This window comes from Lepisma saccharinum, chromosome 29, assembly GCF_977018435.1.
Source record: "Lepisma saccharinum chromosome 29, izLepSacc3.1, whole genome shotgun sequence".
Taxonomy (NCBI): Eukaryota; Metazoa; Arthropoda; class Insecta; order Zygentoma; family Lepismatidae; genus Lepisma; species Lepisma saccharinum.
Window position 1 is genome coordinate 21,871,928 of NC_139257.1, and position 25,527 is coordinate 21,897,454.

The 25,527-nt window shown below is 37.2% G+C and overlaps 1 protein-coding gene across 1 annotated transcript; it reads right to left on the reverse strand.

Annotated features, from left to right (window-relative positions):
• Positions 1–2,440: 2,440 nt before the first annotated feature.
• Positions 2,441–22,930, reverse strand: LOC145981421 (transferrin-like). Its single transcript, XM_083114656.1, is given in 8 exon segments — positions 2,441–2,581; positions 4,301–4,356; positions 4,359–4,457; positions 7,757–7,901; positions 9,900–10,033; positions 10,557–10,690; positions 16,252–16,363; positions 22,896–22,930. Coding segments are annotated over 8 exon segments (837 nt in total). The 5' UTR covers positions 22,912–22,930.
• Between the last annotated feature and the right edge of the window lie 2,597 nt (positions 22,931–25,527).

The following is a 25,527-nucleotide window of genomic DNA, read 5'->3' on the forward strand; positions in this document are numbered from 1 at the left end:
CATTCGAGCGTATGATGCTTGAGCGTGGGAGACTACGAGTATGATCAAGTGAAAGTGGTCCCATGCAGTACTCTGATGTATATGGATATATTCATAAAATTACTAACAAATTTTACCAACATAGCCTGTAATTTAATGCACATTTGTTATTTGTGAATAAAGGTATAATTCATATATTATGACTATTGTTCGGTGGTGGCGATTAGGGGGAGTGAGGGGGGCAGTTGCTCCCCACTTTTGCCCCCGCACTGTGCTAAACCTTATCTACAAAGGGAAATAAACTTGAGGGGGTGCGGAATATAATTTTGGGGCTGCGATGTTGAAAATAAAGAAAGCATGAAATATGCATACATGTTTTAGCAGAGGCGCAACCACAATGTTTTGTTTAAGGGGAGAGCTAGTACCAGGATAAACGTGCCAACAATAATTATAATAATGGCATTATTATTATTATTATTATTAGCAGTAGTAGTAGCAATAGTAGTAGTATAAAGGCATATACTCTTAAATCACGCAGAAAGGGGAGAAGTCTGTGCTAAAGCATTTGTGTTGGACAAACTATTTGAAATATTTTTTTTAACACGTTCATTTTCACATTAGCTAATAATTTAAAACAAGCAAACTATTTTTTAAAGACAGACATGCGTAACTTTCATCTACAACATATGTTTTACACATATGCAACATAATAATAATAATCCGTGGCTCGACAGTCCTGAAAGGGCCTTGACCTGTCTCCCGACTGCCAGTCTCCCTCCCACAATCCTATAGAGGTGTGGAGATCTTCAACTGCTAATGAGGTGACGTGGGTCAGCACGTCGAAACCCCAACAGTTATAGGAGATTTCCGAGATCTGATTACGCTACTCACTCGTAGCTCCCTAATTTCCTCATGATGGTTGGTTGCCACCGGTCCTATACACAAGCCGAAAACCCAGAGACTGAACCTAGGCGGACACGAACCCATGCCATCTCGCAGTCTGAGTCCAAAGCACAGCACCTTAGACCACACGGCCATGGAGGATGACAACTTGCAACATGGAACGACGTAAAAAATAAGAAAATACATATGCAACATGTTATTTAAATGCATTACAAAATCAATTCATCAATTGTACCGAATACCAATGTTGGAGGAAGTGCAGAATCTTTTTTACCAAGAGGATTGCAATGAGTTCTTTGGTTTGCACTGAGGAAGCCAAGCACTATAAAATAATTACATGCAAATTTACATAAATTCATATACACTTAGAGTGTTCTCATAATAAAATATATATATTCAAGGTTATACGAGTACAATACATACAAGTACATCAACAAAGGAGGATTCCATTTATCATTTAATACTGCTTAAGTATATTGCAAATTCAAATTTTGCATGTATTCCACTTTACCATATTTTATATCCTTGAAGGTCAGCGGCTTCTGAATGGCACGAGATAGTTCCCTTAAGATAAAAATATAGTTAATCAAAACACAAGTTCCATATTATCTACACATTTGTGATAAAACTGTATCTAAGAGCAATTGCAAGTCTCAATTTGGCAAGTTTGGTGTAATTATTCATACACAATCTTGGAAGTAAATTAAATGTGCATCACTATACAACTAATGTTTAGGAATGTGAACAAGGAACAGAATTTTAGGGCAAATGCTTAATTTATTGCCATTGAAATTAATGAAAATATCTTCATGTTTGATGTCGAATTGAAAGTATTGGCAGGATTTTGTAGTTCCATAAAATACCATATTTTGGTTAACACCTACATAATTGTTTTTGTTCCCATTTTAGTGTATTTATAAGTCTAATTAATTTAGTAATTTAATGAACACACCTTAGATGTTCTAAACAGCTAAATATCTGCACAGCACCAAGTCCAAAGTGTATGCATATTAGAAGAAAAAAGTGAATTTTACTGGACAGCCATCTGGTTAAAGAGTGAAAAACCATACACCAGGGAAAGTTTGGCAGACTTTGATAAATGGGTGAATGTGTTTCACAAAAATCTATTTCCAACTATGGAGGAAATACCTGAAGTATGGGGTGGCAAGGATGTTTGCAGAATTTGTACAGGGAATATACCTAAATCTATGTAAGCATTCCTGACTTCAACATCCATCAAAATAAATTTTCACTATGCAAAAAGCACAGTACAAAGCAAAGTTAAATTTTACCTCAGAAAATTTGGGAAAAATTATATACGTAAGGGCAAAAAATTATTTTTAATAGAATATTTGTTATTTTTTGACAAAGCTCAAATGCAGTGCAACAATTGAAACTGTATTTTTATACTTGTTTCACTGATGAAAACCTAGATTTTGTGAAAAATCAGGTTTTTATTTGTACAGTACAAGTAGTTAAATACTATGAAAATATTTGCATTAAATTAGGGCTACCCACTAAAAATTTCTCATTTAACAATACAATTGTGAATATGCTCTTACATTCTAGTAAGAATTACAGGCCATGGTTTTGAAATCCATGAGCATGGTTCAGATGAATTTATTGGTATTGTTGTTCTATTGGGGCATAGAAGTCCATATTCTTCAAGTGGTGCAACTGATCTAGAACCTGGTGAAAGCTGGAAGACAAAGGATCAAGTTATGCATATTACCAAATACAATTAAAAATTATGATTTTTAGGATAGTTTCCAGAATTAAATTTATGTGCTCTAGAGAATATTATGTAATACTGCTAAGAACTAATCAAGTGTGAACCATCAGTGGCGGATTAAGCTTCCTCGCTGCCCCTAGGCACAAACTTAATGTGCGCTCTTCTCAAAAGAAAAGTAGTAACTTATTTGCAGTATTTTACAGGCTAATATAAAAATTAGTGAACATACTGAAATAAAAAACAAAGGATAAAAATCAATAACAAACAATTCATTTTTTGTATGTGCTATACCTAAAATTATGTAATGTATTGACAAATTAAATTCACCAGTCATAAATGAAGCTGCTTCCGCCTCACTTTGGTTGCTGCAAAGTCGTGTATAAGTTCTTCAAAGTTGATGTGTCCATATAGAATATTTGAAATGTTTTTCCAGTCTGAAATGCCGTGAGTGGCGATGTTTGTCTTGCCCTTGAACAACCTGCATGATGCACAATAAACGGCACCAGTGCTGCACGAATATACCAAATAATTCCGCAAAATTGATTCGCCATTTATAAGTTTACGAAGAAAAAAAACACTATTACTTAAAAATCTTGTCTTACCTGCTATGAGTCTTTGCGATTTAGAAAAATCGTTTTCATCATTCTGATTAATTCCACGTCTTAGAAGAATGTCAATTGTAAACTCATTCAGACACCACTCAGCAGGATCGTCACTAACGACATTTGCACTCTCACTGTCACAATCAGGAACTTCTACGAATTGAGGGACACTACCTCAGGTGCACTTTCTTCCTCCACTAAACCCACAATATTTTCGACATTTTGCGTTTCACAGAGTTCACTCGATGTAGCCTAAAAAACGTGTCCATTGTACCAAGCTTTTTCTGTAAGGTTGCTTCTCTTTCACGCTTTTCGTTTGCAAGTTTACGATAAGCCGCCCCACTTAACTTTGTTCGCTTCATGCTGCCTGCTGCATAAAAAAAAAAACACCAAATCGCAAACACACTAACAATTTTTTTTTTTTAAGACTGGCATTGTTACAGATGCGAGTTTCAAACAATCAGTCTTCTTTCCTGCCTGGCCATTAAGAAAAGCTTAGTGGAAGATCGAGGGGTGTGTATTTACAAAAACAAACCAACAAAGGCTGGGTGGCTTGCATTGTCATTGTAAGCGATAAAAGCCACAGCACGGGTTAAAAACAAATTGATTGGCGCCTGAAGGAGGCAGAGCAGACGGAACATTTCTTGATAACACATAAATCCGATACATCAAGGTTTCTTTCGTATGAAGCGAAAGTGTTGCAAACAGTTGATTTGAAACATTGGTTTCATAGGTCTAAATTGTCACTGTGTACGTAAGACACTTTTTATTATTCTTGATATTCTGGAAAAAAGATTTGCCGCCCCTAGGCACGTGCCTAGTGAGCCTATTTGGTAATCCGCCACTGCTTACCATGAAGCAGACTTCAATAAAATTTTACTAGTCTAGACCAATTTGTATATTTCAGTATTTAATTTTTAAAGAAAAATTTGTAACTGGTTGAAATATTAACATTGTTTTCATATAAGAGCATTTAAGAGGATTATTTCCAATGTTAATCTATATAAGAGTCAAATACATACTAGCCAATTAGGCCTTTACATTCCAAAACTACTTACTCCAAAATGACGCCAAAGCTACTTACCCCAAAATGACGCCTAACATAGTTCAGTCTTGCCCATGCTATATCACCAATGCCATTGTGAGGCAGTATAAGGGACCACCTCGACCCCAATATTTATCATCTGTAGAACACATTCCTGGATTATCACACAAGGCACACAAATTTGGATTCTTGCTTTCTGTAATTAAGATGGAATTAATTTGTACAAACAAAAAGTAATTGAAAAATAACTTTTTGCAATTTGCTTGATGGCAGCTCTACATAAGCACAACATGTTCTCATTGCTAATTATAACAAGTTCACAATTTATTTCAGATTTAAGAAATGATACTAGGCAATTTATGAATTTATGCTTTTATTATGCAGATATTTAAAAAAATGAGAATATGCATTTTATTTTTTCATATGAGAAGACTTCAAACATAAGGACTGATATAAGAATGTCTTCTGGAAAGTGACTATGCTGCAGCAGAAAGTAGTACACCTACAAAGGATCTGTCTTTGCAGGTGCATAAAGAAAATCAAGAAATTTCAATTATGGCTCAACCTTTTTTTAATTAACTCCACCACCTTTCTTTGGTAGGTCATATAGTGGGTATTTTGGAAGAGAGTGATCCTTTTACCTAATTGTGGTTATCAATTTTTATTAGAGCTCCAATATTTTGTTAAAAACCCATTTGGCTGGTTACCATTATATAGGCTGAAATTTTAAAAAAAAAACAACTCCTAGCATAAACAGCAGAGCATTGAAACTGAAGTAAATCAAAAGCAGGCAGCACCACAAGACCTACATCTAGAGTCCAGCAGAATTATCTTGAGAGAAATGGCCATTCTGTGAGTGATGCAACTGCGCTCGAGTTGGCTAGAGCGGGGGACTTCCCACTGTAACGGGCCAATGGAAACTCTAAAGTTCAGGTACACGAAATGCTACCAACTGTTGAAAGGACTCATGTGCAGCGACTGGTGAAGCAAGCGATGATGACCTCTGGTGTTTTCAAATTACGGATTAAAGGTAAAGAATATCCTGTTTATCCATTTACTGTGTAAGATAGAATACTTATAATTTTCTTAGCATGTCCTCTTAATACAGTGATATTTCAGTTACACAATGTAATTATTTTTCAAATCTCCCATCTCCCGTTGTCAGCTGATTGCCCCTGATTCGCATGCGAGTCAAGAGTTTGCTGTAAGTTGGTACTACTGCAGTGGCGCCGGCAGCCACTTGTCTCAAGTAAATTCTGCAGGACTGTAGGAGAAAGTGTTTATTAAAAAACAATGTTTGCATCAGCAGTGAGGCAATTTGGAACCTTAATACAGGGATATAAGGCCCTTACAAAAATTTTAGGCAGTGAAAGAAAAAAAAAAATATTTTAGCACTAAACAGCAAAACGATCCATATCAAATAAAAAAAAAATAAAGTAAAAACCTTAAAAACTGTGCCACTAATACAACCAGAGTTCTAAAGTGGTACTTAGCACAGAGATGAACGAGAGAGGACAATGCAGAACCCTGCAGAGAATTTATACTGGCTTAGACTCCAGGAGCCAGAGAGCTTTAAGCATGCAGTTCCAGGGTATACTGTGAGAAGAGGGATTGGATTTTGGATGCCTTGAAAGGTCACACCTTACATCTTGGAATAGGAAGTAAATTAAACAACACGAGACCTCATTGTTACAACCATTGGACCCTTAGTTGACCAATTAAGGGTAAAAGGTGAACAAGAGGATAAATACTGTTCATGCTAAGCATCCTCACTATGGTATGGTGGCCATACTTGAGGGGGGGAGGGTCTAGCAGAAAAACTACCTTGCCCATTTCAAGGAGAAGATTACAGGTCTAACCACCACCAAACTTACCAATGGGAGACTAAGAAACATTACCAAAAGAACCAACTACAAACCAGCAGAACATGACTGATAAAGCGCAAGCTGGAACCATTTCTTTTGAGGTCCCGAAAAGTAATTTCAGGAATTGTGATAGCCTGCAGGGACATCAAATTCAGAAATTTTCTTCATTACCATTTCACAGATTTAAAAAAAAAATTAGGAACAATATTTAGTGGTCGTTCATAGGGTCTGGTGATGGTGCCGTGTCATCCCATATGGCATCAACCATTGTGTTACCTTACAAAGAAAAACCTAGATAATTAAATTTTTGCTCAAATAGAAATTGTGTGGTATTTAGGTGCATAGTACATAAACACAATGGAGACATGCTTGTATATTTTGAAGGAAAGCAGCATGATCATAGGTAAATATTTGACTTAACTTTCACAGTTCTTGAAGGTTTTTGCTTTCACAAGGAAACAAAGTGTGAATTGAGGGTAATGAGCTATAGTTCTCCATTTCTGAAGACTGAGTGAATATAGTGGCACTAGAAATTTAAATGCATCTAAAATTATGCTTGACTTTAATATTCGAGGCAACCCATTCATCTACACTTCTAATTTATGGTTGTTTTAAGCATTTTGACACTTGTGATTAACATTTCAGGACAACACTTCTCTCATCTGGCATTTATTTGTAGTTTCATCAGTGTTGCAGTAATAGCAAGCAATAGGATGAGCTCAAAATAAAGTTGTACAATTAATCTTATCAATGTCATTGTTTTAGCTTAACTGAAATTAGCATTTTTATTTGACAAAATCTTATCAAAAAATCCAAAATATCAGGAAATTCAAAATCTGTACAAAAGTTTCTTGACGACCTTTCGGTTTAGTTTTTTAAAAGGTGAAGGCTTACTTCACTTGTGAAAAAGAACTCCATCACGAGTGCCATTCTCATCAAAAACTTGGAAAAAGATGCCATGAATATGACATTTCAAAATTTATACCCAATAACTGGCATGTCCACTCTCATTAAGGAGAACCATGTGAAGTTTTAAGAGTAATGTGCGAGATGTAATTGTTTGGAGCCTTATTTCATTGCAAAAGAATATGTGAAGAAATTAAATGAGGATGGAAATACAGACTCAGTATGGAGCTCTCTCTTCCACAAGTGGGGTAAAGCTACACTTAAAAACTACTTTACCAAGAAGGTCAAGAAACTCCAAGAAGGTTTTGAATTACCTGACATTCACGATTAATTTCGGTCTAAAACTTTCAGTTAATTCAATTGTTAGGATTCAACAATGTACTTGTAACTGACATGACTCATTGTTTAAGTTTCTTGCTTTTGTCAACTTCATTTCCCATTGTTATAACATTGATCCAGTTACAAATAAATTATATAAATTTATTATATAGTATACAAATAACCTCCCAAAATAAACATGTTTAAATGCTTGCAAGAACCATAAATTAGAAAAATACTACAGTACAATGCAAGCAATATGCACTGAAGCAAGTTATGAACCCAAAAAATATTTCCTTTCCTAGGTTTTTCGCAAGTGTCGTAAGGAATAACATAGGAAGGGCACACCCACCACATAAAAACTTTAAAAGTAATGTTAAACTTTAGCTCTTGCCACTGTACTTACTCAGCTTAGCATCCAAACTTTTGTCAGGAACCCAAGGATCTGCTTTGCAGGCTTCATTGAAGTAATCTGCAGATGATTTTATCCTGTTTTCAGCAGATGTCAGTCTCTTGTCGCACAGTTGAGATGCCACAGTTTCCTCGAAATACTGAAAGTGAATGGTCAAAATGGTAGAGATTTAAATTCTCAACTAACATCTTAAGTTTCTGGAATCAATCTTCATAAAAAAAATATTAGGTTCTGGGGATCATCTAGCATCAAATCAATGGGTATATTGGGGCAACCCTGGAGGGTAAAGGCAGCTGAGTGTGGTGCGGGTCACCACCTCCAAAATGACAGATCAAGAATGTGTGGGACCCTGTCCCCACAACATCCCCTAAATGTGCCTTCATCACATGGTGCTATACGTATGTAATGTATGTATGTATTACATTTTTTTTTTACCACAAAGTTTCATTTTCCAAGAAAAGTTTAGTAATCTAATTGTAAAATCCTTGTAATTTTATGATTTGAAATTTAATATACCTCCTAAAAGGAGAAACTGATATTTTTTTCCTACACTTATCTCATGCAATGCCTTTGAACAGTGACGGCACTAGGATTAATCATCTGGGGGTGCTGAGGGGATGCGGAAAAAAATTTAGGGGGTGCGATGATGAAAATAAAGAAAGCATGAAATATTCATGCATGTTTTAGCAGAGGCGCAACCACAGATTTTTTGTCTGAGGCAAGTACCAGGTAAACTTGCCAGTAATAATAAATAATAATGATGATTATGACGACATTATTATTATTATTATTGCTATTATTAGTAGTAGTAGTAATAATAGCAGCATACGTTATTATCCTCTTAAATCACGCAAAAAAGGGGAGAAGTCAGTGCTAAAGCATTTGTGTTGGTCAAACGATTTGAAATATTTTTCAACACGTTCGATTTCACATTAGCTAATAATTGAAAACAAGCACACACACAGTAACAGTCTGAAGTACATAGTTGGTCTTACTTCTCTATAGAGCAATTTACAATGCATTACAGAAAAGAATGACATTGCTCGCTTCACTTGCAAAAAAAATTTAGATTCAAATTATTGCAAGCTGAAAACAATATTAATTTAATAGGGTGCCACATTCTCTTTTATAACGTTTTAATTTAGTAATTTAGTTTGTTTGCCTCCCCGTAGCTACGGCTCTGAACTTGTACGAATCTATGAAAAAAAATTACAAAATATTTTTTTTGCATAAAATTTGAAACCGAGGATGGTAATTGCCTCTCCCCTCCAGCAGGTGCCCTTGGTAGTCTGGAAGAAAAAGAAATACATGAAAACTAAAACTATAACATCTTGAGTGTTATTTTGTCCTGCTACTCTTAGATTCTGCTAGCCTTGCTTTTTTCTTACTTCAATGTTTGCACCCTTGTCCCCCCCTAGAATTGATTTCCGACCAAGGTTGGGGGGGGGGGGTAATGTCCCCTGTGATTGTGCCACTGGCTATCTTCCGTCTGCCCCAGATGCTGCGGTGTCAGGACAAAACACGAAGTGCACGGTAACTTAATCTTCTTTAAAATCCCCTTCTGCCGCCACGCTATCCCCATCAACGAACTGTAACATTTCTTCGCGAACTTTGGGATTATCTACAAAGTCTGAAATGGTACTTTACTAAACATGTTATGTGGAACATAGAACATGCCAACTAGCAAACTACTGCAAATATAGAACAAAAACAGGCCGCTTAAAATAAAAGAAGAAAACTCTTAACAACAATACTGACGAAAGAAAAGACAACGGCCTCTAATCTTTATAGAGACTGCCAACAGTACATGCAAATATATATGTGGTTTCTCTTTCAATGCTTGGTAATAGTGGCCTCACTACAATGCCTACATTCGAGCGCTCAATGTGGCTACGACATACGACACTAAGAGTTAATGTTTTCAACATGGGTTTGGAATAGGGGATGCTGAAGGAGGTGCAGAAGAAAATTAGGGGTGCGCAAGCACCCCTTTGGGCCCCCCTGGCGCTGCCTCTGGCTTTGAACCAGGAAAGTTCCAGGTTGAGATTAGTATGTATAATGATTCGAAGTGTAAATTCACAATTCCAAATATTAGAAATGAACAAATTAAATACAGTAAGAAGGTAAATTTACTAACCCTTGAAATTACTTCTGTCCAGTCTCTTTCATAACCGTATCCTGGATGGCAAAGGTTTTGGTCCCTAAGATCTTTTATACTTCTAATGTGCATATTTTTTCTTACAACAGTAACTACATCATAATCAAAGGTTTCTGCAAGAGTAGTAGTTTTGCATTAGCACACCACAAGAATATTTAAGAAATAAAGCATGAATTTTTAGGAGGGAAATAGAACATTAAAAATAGAGTAAAATTTGAGTTATCCATTTTTATGACTAATTTTCAGTCCTGAAACTGCATGCTACAAGAATAGTTTTACAAGCATGGAAGTCAATTAAATGAACTAAAAAATGTTACTTTTAATGCAATGTCAATGTACAAAAGTTAAAACTTAGATCTACAATAATCTTGTGCTTAGTCTTAACACACAGTGTAAGATAATCTGACTAAGGTTTGGTCCTATATACTATTTAAAAATTTTCCTAGGGTGCTGAAAAACTATGTAGTTACTTTAAAAAGCCAACAATTACTCCCAGATTCTATCCCCCACCCAATGATGTCCTGCAAATTGCTCTTTTCATGGTTTTCTTCAGCATGAGCTTCATTTAAATCTCTAGAAACACTATTGTACAAGCACATTTGTAAGGCAAAAAATATTCGTTAAATATACACTTACCTTGCTCAAAAAATCTAATTTCACCAACGACAATTACATCCTTGATTTTCTTATTTGAAGCAACCAGTAGGTCTTCAGCTTCAAAAATACCGAAGTCTGCCTTCTTAGTTATTATTTTCTTCAATCAGTCAAGCCTGCAAGGTAAGGTAGAAACCGTGGTTAGTTAGTATTTGAAAATTACATTTTCACAGATTACACAAGAGGTTGGTACATTTCTCAACAAAGTATTTCATTATAGTTACTGTATTTAGATCCAAAAGTAACACTTTACCAATATTCCACCATACAATGAAGGACATTACTGTATTTTTTCTCTGTATTGCATTTTTCCAATGTAACTTTACATCCATAATTTAAAACAAAACATGTTGTGTTCTTTCAAATTCTCTGGTTCTCAATTTGCGAAGGCGACATGAAGTCTAGTAATGCAAAGTAATGAAGTGATGTTACAATTACTCTGGTAATATCAGTAATACTTTACTAATGCCAAGTGTCCTGCACCGTGGCCATGCGGTCTAAGGTGTCATGCTTTGGGCTCAGATTACGGGAAGCATGCAGGTTCAAGTCTCTTGGGGGAAGCGTAACAACTTTTTGGCCTGTGTATGGCACCGGTGGCCACCCATCATCCTGAGAAACTTAGGGAGCTATGAATGAGTAGTATAACCTGGTCATGAAAACCTACAACGACTGGAGGGTTTGTAGTGCCGACCACACATCACCCCTTAACTGGTTGGATGATCTCCCACCTTGGGTCAGTGAGTAGGATTAGGTGGGAGTGAGGTCGACAGTCTATAGGTAGGCCTAGAGCCCTCAATGGGCTGGTGTGCTATGGGTTATTTACATGAACGTCCACAGGATTTTTTGCCAGGGAGGGGCAAGGAAGGTATTTTTTTCCATGGAGGGGGCAAACGAAGGCAAATTTTTCTCAAAAATAGGGTTGTTCCCTAAAAAACATTGCTTAAATTTGAATTTATGGTGTTCATGCAATAATTAGCACATATTATTGTGGCTAAAATGAAATGATATGTGTCAAATACATATTTTTTGTTGACTTTCATTTTCCAGGGGGTCCCACGGCCCCCCTTGCCCCCCCTTCTGGACGCCCCATTGTTATTTACAAATGCCAAGTACCAAAAAGTGATGGGATACCAACTAATAACTACTTTCATTACGTTATACTCCAACTCTGGATGACCCTATTTAAATATCAAAATAATTACTTAATTAGGGTGGTTGGGGATTTTTCACTTATTTATATTTGAAATTCAGATTTATTTATTTATTTATTTATTTATTTGAGAAAATTTCAGATACAGCACAGGTGGCCATTTTACACTGAAATTGTCAACAATGAGAAAGCAATAATTATAATAAGCATAAAAATAAAAAATAAAATAAAATAAAATAAATAAATAAAAATAAATAAGAAATAATTAAGAGTAACAAAACAACATAAAAGTGAATAGCAAATGAACAAAAAAATAAGTAAGAGATGGCACTATGTGATATTAATTACAAGTATTTCTTCTGATAGAAGACCGAAAGGCAAACTCGGAGGAAAATATATCAATACTTGAGGGGAGATCATTGTATTGTGCTGCAAGTCTATAAAAGAGAGATCTTTTTTGAATTTCTAGTCTAGGTTTTTTAGTATAAAATAACCTTGTATTGCGAGTTGTGCGCATAGGTACTCTAAAGTGGAATTCCTCAAGGAGTGTGTTGCAGCGGATTTTGCCATTCACAATTTTGTATAAGTAACTGAAATCATTCTGCAAACGTCGCTGATAAGCAGTTTGTAAGTTTAGAAAAGACAAGAGATGCGGAGATGAAAGATTGCGTAATGAGGGAACCCTGTGACGGACTATAGCTAGGAAGAAGTGAAAGACTGAATCGAACCTGGAGAGGTGAGTGGGACATGCCATGGACCAGACGGGAGAGCAGTATTCTATTATTGGGGAGATGAATGATGTGAAGTACAAAGTGAGAGCTGAGATGTCACTAATTTCAGTGAAACGGTAGAGTAAACCTAAGAGACGCATGGCCTTTTTTGTGGTGCATAAAATATGTTCCTCAAATGTGAGCTTTTGGTCGAAAACAATGCCTAGGTCTTTGTGAGAGGATACTGCTTTGATGTTATTGCCAGAGATGGAGTAAGATGACTTTAACAGATTCTTCTTGAGAGAGATAGTGAGAGTAGTACACTTGTCAGGATGTAATGTAAGGTCCCATGTCAGGCACCAGGAAGTAAATGTTGCTATGTCATTCTGAAGAAGATGAGTATCGTCGGAAGTGGAGATTTCTCTGAAAATTTTACAGTCATCTGCGAAAAGAAGGTAATTGCTAGAGGGACCTGTGAGATGGTCGGCAAGGTCATCGACGAATAATATAAACAAGAGAGGTCCTAGAACACTACCCTGTGGAACTCCAGAGAGGACAGGAAGAAAGTTAGAAACAGTTCCAGGAAGAACGACACGTTGTTGGCGATCGCTAAGGTAGTCTGTGAGAAGGGTGAGAAATTTGCCATGAATGTTGAATCTATTGCATAATTTGTGAATCAGAAGACGATGACTAACAGTATCAAAGGCTTTGGCCAGATCAAAGTATATTACATCTAATTGTGAATTATTTGAAATGCATTTCATAGCATGTGAGAGTAAAACAGACAGGTTTGTAAGACAGGAGCTACCAGGAAGAAAACCATGTTGCTTAGAGCTTAAGTACGGAGAAACAAATTTGTACAGTCTGTCTTTGATTACTTTTTCACAGATGATGGACAGAGGAGAGAGTAAGGAGATTGGTCTGTAAGATGAAACAAAATTTTTGTTACCACTTTTGTGAATCGGTGTGATGTTAGCTTGTTTCCAAGCGTGAGGAAAGATGCCTTCCGAAAAACATCTGTTCAAGAGAATGGAGAGGGGATAGCACAGGGATTGCACAGTTTTCCTGAGGAACATGGTGTTGATATCGTCCGGTCCTAGGGCACGGTGAACTGGAAGAGACGACAATAGATCCTTCACCTCATCGGGTGTAGTGACAAGCGTTGTTAGGGAGGAGGAACAGACTGGTCTTACGTTTGGCAACGCTGCAAGGGAAGACGGGGGGCAGAAGTTACCATGAAAATAAGCGTTGAAGAGTTCTGCCCTTCGGTCCCCTATCGCACTTTCACTATCATGCGTAATTTCAGCTGGAATCCTACTTTTATTTTTCCTTGAGTTTATTAGATTAAAAAAGTTTTTTGGGTTTTCCGGGATTGTTGCAGATATATTGTCTATATGTTCCTTATATTTTTTTCGAAGCAGATACTTTGAGTGTCGTCGCAGAGCCGCAAAGGTATTGTGCGTGTGTTCACTCGGGAAGCCCTTCCAAAGTTGCCATGCTCGTGTCTTGTTGGCCAGTACATCCCGCACTTCGGAGTCGAACCAACACGGAAATCTCCGAGAAGATATTTTCCCTGTAGGCACGTGGTCCGTCACTGCTGCTTGAATGACACCTGTAAATAGGTCAGCTGCCTCGTCGACCGTCCCGTCTTCCAAGATGCACCAGGGGAAGGAGTCGAGGGAAAGTCTTATCTCCTCCCACGGCGCTCGGTTCCACAGGTAGCGTTTGTTCTGGATGGAGGGGCGATGACCTCTTCTAGGGGGTGGGGGGATGAGAATAGAAACATCCAAACTGTCGTGGTCGGAGGTCAGGAGGTTTTTACGTGGCGTGATACTAATATCGTTTAGGGTGGATAGAACATAATCCAGGTTGCTGTCCTTCCTGGTGTTGAACAAATTATGTTGTTTCAGGTTTAAACCACAGATGAAAGTTTCAATAAACCATGCGTCGTTCGTACACTTCGCTGTTCCATTCACAGGGTCTTGCCAGTCAATTGAGAGGTTGAAGTCGCCGAAAAGCGCAACGTCTCCCAGGGCAACTGCCGCAAGCAAAGAATCTCGACATTCTTCGAGGAGGAACAAAGGACTGTTTTTATGTGGCCTATAGTAAGAGCCAAGGAGAAGCTTCTTGGCACCGGTCACCGAAACTTCCACCCACAGTATTTCACAGTTCCGTTTTAAGTCGTGGCGTACTTTGCTTGGCCATTTTGAGTTAACACAGATCATAACGCCCCCACCACGAGTCGCACGATCGTTCCGATATATGGTGAAATGGCTTGCGAATGGCAGCTCACTGTCACAAACGTTTTTTGTCAACCACGTTTCAGTAAAAATTAGGCAGTCATATGCCATGAGTTCACACGCAAAAATTGCACAGTCACCAAGCTTATTCTTAATGCTCTGTGTATTTTGGTAATACACAGAGAAATTTGCCACCGTTTTCACAGGCCCCGGATTCACATGTATGTCCCCGCAGATCAAGGCCATGCACAGGAGGTGAAAGTACCGGACCGGTAAATAATTTGAAGTGATAACTACAGAATTTAGATGTACCAAACAAAAATTTAAGTTAATATTTGTTATTCGTTCATGCAAACAATGACTTACTAGTACTTTGTAGATAGCTTCATTTATTTTTGCTAAACTACAAACAATGGCAGCAATTAGATGGCGCATTTGCCCCCCCCCCCCCCACTTTTGCCCCGCACTATGCTGAACCTTATCAACCAAAGGAAAGTAAACTGTCCTTGCCCCCACAGTTTTGGAACCCAATCGCCACCACTGACTACAAACCTTCCATTTTGATTTTCATTGGTTTTTGTTAAGATTAAAATGGGTGGGTCAGCTTATTACCTATTGCAATTTATGAACTACAGCGATACAGATACAACCTGCACTTTATACATACAGTGGAACCTCGTTTTCAAGGGGACCAAGCTGAAAAAACAATGTGCAGAAAATGTAAAAAAAGAGGAAAATTTTATAACCTTTTGCTATGTTTGGACCATCGCAATTGAATCTATAATGCAGGAAAATGTAAAACTGGGAAACATAAAATCAGGGTTCCACTGTATACACATTCCATACTAATATTTCACAATTTCTCAAAAACCAAATATACATAATTAACACCTATCATAGAACAGTTCTGTAATAAAGTGAGAAATTAACCTGCAATAAAAACCAGGCTTTAAGATGTCTTGTGGCAAGACTATCTTCTGCATAACCAAATGGTTAGCATCTTAATTTTTGGCATGACTGGTTCCTGCTTTGATCCCAGTGGAAGATCTAAAGTTTCTGTGATGATGCAGCATGAGGGCAATCTGGGAGCTACTTGAAAGCAGTAGTACCACACTGGTCACGATAGACAATAGTGGCAATGGATTCCATGCGCTGATCATGTCACCTTGTTAAGTTGCTTGGAAGGCCTTTGACCTCAAAGGCTTGTAGTGCGATAGTTTAGTTTTCATAATAGCGGCAGACATGCACAACATGGGTCTCCTTTATTGCACAATGTGAGACATTACTCAGAATGCCTACGTTGTTAGGTTGGGTCTGTTAGGTTTGTTTCACTTAACATAAATACACAACAGATGTATTATTTATGCCTAACAACTTTGGCATTTAGGGTAACAATGAAAGCATCCTGCAGTGACGTCAGAACATAAGGTTGCTCTCATGTTGTGCGATAAGGAAGATCCCACAGACAGACATTGCTGCCACCAGAGCCTTCTCAGGCTATGGTTGTAATTTCCAATGTATTAGAATCGAGGCTGGCAATTCTGTTTTAAAGCAATTGTCAATATAAAAATCCTTACCTATCTACTCCAACAATGCATTCTACAGTGCTATTTTTGCTGTCTGCAAGAACCGGGCAGTATTCAGTTTGCTTCCTAGTACTGTTGAAAGTTTCCACGATGCAAAGTTTACCTGGAAAGAAGGAAAACGGAACTAAGATAATCAGGATTACATCATCGAAAGATTGTACAAGGCCTGGATATAAAGTAGTGGCAACATGGCTGCCATTTGAGTAGCGAGTTAGCCACAGGGATGCCATAGCTGATAACTGAAGGGTAGATGAGCAAGAGTGGTGAGTGAGAACAGCTATGTTATTCAGCCAAATACTGTAGTGCCTTGAAGTAGAGGAGGGTGCAAGCACCCTAACATGTTCACGAAATGGGAACAATGTGCATGGATCAAAATTGAAGTGACATGTGGTCGAGTGTACAAGATTTGTCAGGGACTGAGGCATGTGTTGATGCAGCATTGTCGGTACTGTACAGTGGCGAAATCTGTGAAAGTGTCATGAAGGCAGGTGATCCCTCCTGAGGTGATCACCAGGACTGCACGCGAATTAGCCATGGAGGTAGGCACATGCCACATTCTGCATGACATTCCAGGGTTACACAAATTGGAGCACTTTGGATACCCCATCAAATCACAGAGGTGCAAAAATTGCATCGCTATGCACAGGATTTCTGACTGCTACCAGAGGGAAGGTGAAGACTTACTTGGAAGGATTGTCACTATGTACGGAACCTGGGCTCAACCGTACAAATTATGTTTGAAGTGGCAATCTAATGAATGGAAGGATCAGGGATATCCTTGTGCAAACAAAAGTGCACTCTGCACAAGGTGGTGGTGTGAAGGTCATGTTTATTGTGGCGTATGATGTCCGCGGAGTCATACTGCGCCATGCTGTATGTATTTCAGTCTACTAAAATTTCTTGGACCATCAGCTTCGTCTCACACACTGGAGAAAACAACGGCACTTGCTTCCAAGGACTCCCATCATCCTGCATAACAATGCAAGATGTCGTCACACTGCTAACACTGTGACTGATCTCCTGTATAACTGATGATGAGTGGCACTGAACACCCACAGTATTTACCTGATATGAGTCTGTGCAATTATGATCTCTTCAAAAAATTGAAAACCACTTTGCAGGATGCTTCACGACAATCCATCAACAGAAATGAATGTGCTGAGGGTGTACAGTGCTTTCCACAAGTGTGGCAAAAGATGATTGACATGGAGGGAGATTACATTGAAGCATTTTAACTGGTGTTTCCTGTGCCATTAATTCCTGGTAAGAATTATAGCAATGCTGCCACTACTTTTTATCAATCCCTTGTAATAACACTTTAGCATATCACTAAGGTGTCCACTTCATTCTAATTTTATTCACCAAGGAAAAGTGAAAGACATACTGACAACAGTGTTGAAGTGTAATAAATGAGAATATCAGCACAGGCTTTTTGCATCCTAGTATGAAGACCAAAGCTCCTGCCTAAAAAAAAGTTAATCAATAGAAAAATTAGAGATGACTTCAGAACAAATTAAAATGCATCTAACAACTAAACAAATACCCCATTGATAAAAGGTATATCATTCACAAAGGCAACTAGAGTCACTTTGCCATCAATAAAAGATGTCCTTATCAATAACTAATCATCTAGAACTAATATCATCGCCATTTATAAGACAAATGTAGTGGTGTGGTGACATTTAGGGCTACACAAGCAACTGAATGAGTCCACTTCATACAAATATACATACAATATAATTATATAACCCTATAGGCACCTCTGATCACTGTCTCACATATGTATCGTTGGTTTGTGAGAAGCCCATAAAGCAGGTGAAATACATTACATATCGTGACTTTTCTAATTTTGATAGTGATAAATTCGAAAATGATATGAAAGCCGTAGATTGGGAATTGCTGAAACCTATCCATGATATTGAAGACAAAATAAACTATTTTAATTCAAAAATCATCAGCGTCTTTGAAATTCATGCACCTACTAAAACGGCAAGGGTAGGTAAAAAATATACTCCATGGATCACAGATAATGTAAAACTAGTAATGAAACTCAGGGATAATGCCTTACGTAAATTTAAACGAACAAATAACCCACACGACTGGCTACAATACAAGGACCTGCGTAACTTCACAACGTCAATTACAAGGCAGGAAAAGAAAGCATATTTCACATCCCATATAAACAGCAGAAATATGAACACACGTGGTACCTGGCAAAAATTAAAAGATTTAGGTATTGTTGATAAAACTACAAATAATATTGATGCCCTTCCATCTAATCTTAGGGATGCAGATGTTATAAACAACCATTTTGTTAGTGTAACACAGAATCTGAATTTTTCTGAAACACTTATCCAAGAACAGTACAATTACTTCATGACAAACAGGAATGAGAATACCACAGATTTATGTTTCGCAATTAAAACAATAACAGAACTTGACATATATAAGGCAATACATAGTATACACTCAAATGCAGCTGGAGCTGATAAAATCACAGTTAAAATGTTAAAGTTATCGCTTCCCTTTGTACTACCTGCACTAACACAAATCATCAATTTCTCTATTTGCACTGGAGAATTTCCCTCCATATGGAAGGAAGCTCATGTAATCCCACTAGCAAAGAAGAAGAATATTCAAAGTCTTGATGACCTCAGACCAATAAGCTTGTTGCCTGTTGTCTCCAAAATTATTGAAAAAGTAGTGTGTCAGCAACTCACCAAATTTGTTGATGCGAACAATATTTTACCAAAATTACAGTCAGGTTTTCGCAGTAAACATAGTACAGCCACTGCACTCACAAAAGTAGTAGATGACTTCCTTCATTTCATGGATGAACGGTGTGCAGTTATACTAGTCCTCTTAGACCTCAGCAAAGCCTTCGATAGTGTACGGCATGATCTACTTTTAGCTAAACTCAGATATTATAACTTCAGCCCATTAGCAATCAAGTGGTTCAACTCTTATCTTACAGACAGACACCAGAAAGTACAAATGCCTGGCACTCCACTATCATTTTCAAAATCTGTGCCAATAAAAACTGGGGTGCCTCAGGGATCAATATTGGGGCCACTACTGTTTACTTTATACACAGCAGACTTATCGAGAGCAATACAAACATGTACATACCATTTCTATGCTGATGACACACAGATATACCTACCTACCACGCCAATTACAGTTAGACGTGATGTTATGGTCCTCAACGATGAATTAAAAAGAATTTCCACCTGGTGTGACTCCAATGCACTGATATTAAATCCCAAAAAATCCACATACATGTTACTGGGGAACAGACAAACAATTACAAACGACAAGTATAACGACATAGTCTTGAAGATACGTGGGACGTGCATACCGCATAAAACAACATCTAAAAACCTGGGTTTGGTGATTGATAGTTCTCTCACTTGGACAGAACACATCAATGGACTGTGTAGAAAATCATTCTACATTCTCAGAAATTTATATAGGTCTCAAAATTATCTAACGGAAAAAGTTAAACTGAAGCTAGTTGAGCTCTTATTGTGGTCACTCTTTGATTACTGTGATGTAGTTTATGGTCCTGGGGTCTCAGTCAGAGATAAAAGGAAAATTCAGGTGATGCAAAATTCTTGCATACGATTTGCATTGAACATAAGGAAATATGAACATATCCTGCCTCATTTGAACACAAAGAAAATATTAACAATGGACAGAAGAAGGCATCTGCACTATATCACCTTCATAAACAAAATTTTGAAAGTAAGTAAACCAGATTATCTATTTAGAAAAGTTAAAGTAGGCACTCAAATACACTCACACTTCACGCGAGGGCATAACAAACTTTTTACATATCATCACAGTACCGCCTCCTTCAAATCATCATTCTCGGTAAATGCAGTTTCAACCTGGAATAAATTGCCCATAACAATAACTAACCAATCAACACTGCATGCTCTTAAATCCACAGCAAAGGACTATCTACTATGTAAACAGTTTGAATCTAGAAGCACACACGAATAAAAATACATCCCACAATGTATTAATGTCAATGTAAGAATTTGATATTACTTCATGTCAAATATTTCTATTCTTGCACCATCAAACATTACCAAATATGCATTTATGTGTACATGTGTGTGTGCCTATATATATATATATACTTAAAATTGTATTTAGAATTTAGTTTTATGTATTTTTTTCTTTTTGTGTATACATATACTCATTAATTGTATCTTTACAGTTCTTATTTGATTTGCATTTTTTTCATCTTTCTTACTTATTTACTATTATTTGTATTATTATTATTATTATTATTATTGTTTTTCTTTCTTTTTTTCTTATTGGATATATATACCGTTTGTAACTGTAGACTGTATTCTGACAAGGGTTAGGTGGGAGAACAGCGTACGCTGAACCTCGCCCGCTCAATAAAGATATATTATTATTATTATTATTATTATCACATTGTGCAAATTCGAACCTGCAATATAAGTACTTGAAAACCACTTACAACATAGTGAAGTGGTTATTTTCGTTGTATTTTGAAATGATTGGTTTAAACATCTTTTAAAACTGTAGACACTAGCCAATGGCAGTATGTGTTGATGTAATGCTCAAAGTGAGGGAATGCCATCTCCTACATTGAAGAATGGGGGAGGGGAAGTGAAACACAGGGCCAGAGTGGGCCACGGGGGTATACAAAAATTCTTAGAAGTTAATATAGAATATTATATATGATAATGATACCATTTATATAGTGATGGCCAATATTATTTCCAAAAAAACTGGGATGGTTACAGTGGGTGTGCTGCTTTTACGAGTGAAGGGGTATTGCTATCCTTCCTCTTGAGTTGTCACTGCTTCCACCTATTCCCAAACATCCTCACCTAAGAATTTCCATTTCAATCACTGGTTAGATGAACATTTAAGACAGTGGTTTCCAAAGTGTGTAACATGGCACCCAAGGGCATCATAGCTGGCTTACAGGGGTGTTGTGACCAATATTTTCACTGAAGTTATATGAATGTTCCAAATATGTGCTTATTTAGTACTTTTTACACATAGAATGTTTCAGTTTGAAATGTAGTTTTTAACTTAAGGCAAGCAACGTAACCACACTAACAAAGTGTTGCAAGTGTTAAGATAGGCCTACATTGACTTGGGCACTGCAGAAAAATCTTGAAATACTAAGGGCACCATTAAACAGTTTGGGAACTCCTGATTTAAGAATTCAACTAAAATATTCAATTTACAAATTGTTCTCACACTTGAAATTATCTGAAGAAAGTATTTCCTTTATATGACAAACTGTAGGTTTATAAAAAGTTAATCTGGAAAAATTCTGGAAAAACATGTTCATAAAGTGGAGACTGCAAGCATAGGCAGATGACAAAATTGCATTTTTTTGGAAGGAACCAGCTCTGTCAAAAAGTAAACAAAATCTTCAGAACCCTTTCTTGAGACAAGCAAGAAATAAACTTTTGAGAATACACAAGTGGTGCTTGCTCCGTCTTTCATTGGTGCATGCTACCAGTGGTAGGGCACTACACATTTGGGTACATGGAAAAGGTTGACTTAGGCCCCTTTGAAGGTCATCCGTTACACCTTGGGATAAAAACTAAACAAGAATTCAAAATGTTACAAGGAACCCTTACCTGAGCAATGGAAGATTGTATGAAGGGAGAGATGAGCACTGGAGTACTATTTATGCTAGTAAGCCCTGTTGCTATAGCAAGGCATACTTACCGGGGGGGGGGGATAGTACATTAAAAATGCATTCCCATTGCATTAAGAACTTTTTTACTCCATACTGGGACAGGTGTAAAAAGTTGCTATATAAGTATCACGTAATGAGAGTATTAATGAATATTGTAAAATATTTAGTTCAGATCTGCAAAGGGTAGACCTACAGGTTTTATTTGTTAATGGCCTTATGGACAGGCTCCAGTATGGCTCCTGTTAAAAAAAATAGAAATGAAGATCAGATTTTTCTGGTCAATAAGATTTGGACAAAGTTTAAAACTTCCTGGCGCACTTTGTTGTAATGTGAACAAGTATAATATTGATTGTTTGCTTCTTCAAGCGATAGATTATTCTAAGGTTTTATAAATCTTACCTGCCTTCAGATGTTAGATTGAAAACTGAGTGGAATGCAGGTCAACTTCATGAGTAACATTTCCTGAACCAGGTGTGTGAAAGTTAATTAACTCCATTATGGTATGAAATTGTAAAAGAAATGTAAAAAAGTTGTACCATATAACAGATTTGATGGGTTGAGTTAAGTTTCCACAAATTTATACTAATAAAATTACTTTAGCTTATAGTTATTTGATTATATTTACTATTGAATTTTATGTCAATGACCCCCTCCAAAAAATTGTGTCAATACCCATGCTTTAAGTCTATCTTTGGGAATTTCACGTTAGGTCAATGAACGTTATTACTTTACGCCGTGGAGCACCGGATTTGTAGTAAAATCACAGGTCTGCCGTAGGTTTGATGCACTGGCAAAAGAAATTTCACCTGAAAACGAGAGAAGAGGTTCTCTCTCGAAACTTAGTGTTAGAATAATTATAATTTAAAGCACTAGACAATGGATAATGTCCAATTAACATTGCATGCTAATGTAGAACCATTGTCACAGAACTTACTTCCGCATATGCACATAAATTTGTGTTAAAATTTTTACACCATCGGTATTGTATCGTATGGTAGCGTACCATCCATAAATATATTTCCCGCCTTTTATGTAGTATAGACTTTAATCACGTAATCTTCTACTTCTTCTTCTTCGTGACCCTTACCGCCGGGTATATGGCAGTTTTGGTCAAAGGTCTGCGATGTAGTACACTTGTGAGCAGAAGTACCATTGAATCGAAGTCATAGTAAGTTGTGGTCGTAAAGATATTGTAATATTACACTTCACTGTATTTTAGCACTGATCAGAATCTTGAACATACACACAAATTTCAAAATTGAATACCATTCTGTCTGGCAAAACTATATACGACGAGGTGAAGGAGACGATAATAGGGATGGTATGGATATGGGAAATGGTATTTTGGCTCTGTGTAAACTGTTAAGAAGAGCGTGTCTGTATTTGCTCCTTAACGGGCAATGGAAGAAGAAATGAACTGGCGTTTGTTTTCTCCGCAATCACAAGCAGGGGAGGGATTTTGATGCAGTCTTGCTAGGTGTTCGTTTGTGCAAACGTGTCCCGTTCGTAGGCGAAGTGTGAAAGTTATCACTTCACGAGGAAGTTTCAGTTTATGAAACCAGGGTCGACTGACTACTTTTTCTGCGTACCATCTATAAGTGGTCGTATTTGCAATTTGATTAAGTGCCCGAGCTTCCGATTGGGAATTAAGTTTCATTTTAACTCGGGGTAGAAGATCAGTATAGGATAAACGAAGGGGAGTAGGAAAAGGAGTGTTCTTCGCCTTTTTTGCATATTGGTCCACTAAATCCTGATATATATTAAGATTGCTATGAGCTTTTACGTACGTAAATTGCACTCGTTGATCATTTTGGCGGAGATTTAATGTAGTTTGTAAGATCAGGGACGGGAGAATGGGCATGCGGTATGCATCTTTCTCACAACGATCGAGTGTAAATAAAACACTCAATGCGTCAGTTAGAATTAGAGTTTTTTTAACACATTGACTGCCACCGTGTAACTGAAAATGTATCTCTTCTGGGCCAATCCGATTTTCTTGTTACTGACCGACTGTGAATAAAATGCGTATGCATAATATCTCAATACAATTGAAATTAAGCCCATTGTTGAGGTTTTTGTGGTGTGTATGCATTTCTATACACGCGGCGTAGGTTTTAAATTTGAGGTTGTATGCCACGTGTATATGATTTCATACACGTAATTATTCGCTTTGTGTTACCACATTTTGTCTTGTTCTTTTTTAATATCACGCTGTTTTAAAATTTTGTGGTGATCAAAGTACCAAAATTATCAGACTACTGGAGCACTAGTGCTTTGTTTGATTTTCCTCTTCCCCGAAGTATGATGATTAGAAACAGATTTGAACTGCTTCTACGAATGTGGCATTTTGCAGACAATTCACGTGCTGTCCCTAATGATAAATTACAAAAAATTACGAACATCACCAAAAAACCCATTTCACCAAAAATTGTGTCGACCAAAGTATGATACCATGACGGGGAAGACTTTCATTTCGGCAATACATCCCTTCCAAAAAGAATAAATACGGAGTGAAAGTTTTCAAGTTGTGTGCCAGCAGGGGCTATACATGGAACATTATTCTTTATGTTGGAAATATAAACGGCCGGTAACATGTCAGTTCCTGAAACTGTTGTGTTACAGCTTGTAAGAGATCTTCTCGGTGAAGGCCGGCGTCTTTACGCAGATATAATTATCACACCAGCGTTCCTCTTGCTTACCTTGCCATTGACAATAATACCCATCTGATTGGTACAATTAGGTCTAACTAACCGTAAATATTTGCCAGCAAATGTTGTTCAAGATAAATTGAGGAAAGGTGATATTGTAGGAATGGAAACTCAGGAAGGTGTAACTATTCTGAAGTGGAAAGATAAGAGAGATGTGTTAGTCCTATCTACAGCTCACTCTGCTGAAGAGGTAACTGTAACAGAAAGACGTGGTTCAGAAATTAGAAAGCCTACCGCAATTATTGATTACACTACTAGCAAGTCCATCATTGACGTAAGTGATCAATTCGCTTCATATGGGAATGCTCTGCGAAAGACTACAAAATGGTACAAGAAAGTAATTATTGAATTTATATGGACAACGGCTCTCTTGAATGCCTACATTCTCTACAGTGACTGCATCCAGTCCAGTAACATACACATAAATGAATTCAGGAAACTTGTAATCCTAAATATTATTTCTGAACAATTAACTCCTGGACAGCAAACTCACTTTACCTGGGCAACAAGGCAAAAAAACTCAAACTCATCACTTGATAAACAAAGTAGGGGATAATGGAAGAAAGTGCAAGGACGCTGTGAACATTGCTACAAAATCTATGGCAGAAGTGGAAATTCTGACTCGACAGGGAGGAAGTTTGCCAGGTGGTGAAGACAGTATTTGACAAATGTCCCAAAGATCCTTTTATGTGCCGGGAGTGTTTCAACAAAAAATCATTGAACTTCCAAAGTGTTCGGTATAAAATATGTTATCCTTATATCTATCTATATATCTACAAGGAACATAAGTTTACAAAAAAATATTATATAACGAATCGTTTTGTAAGAATTATGATGTACTAGCAATGTATTCCATAA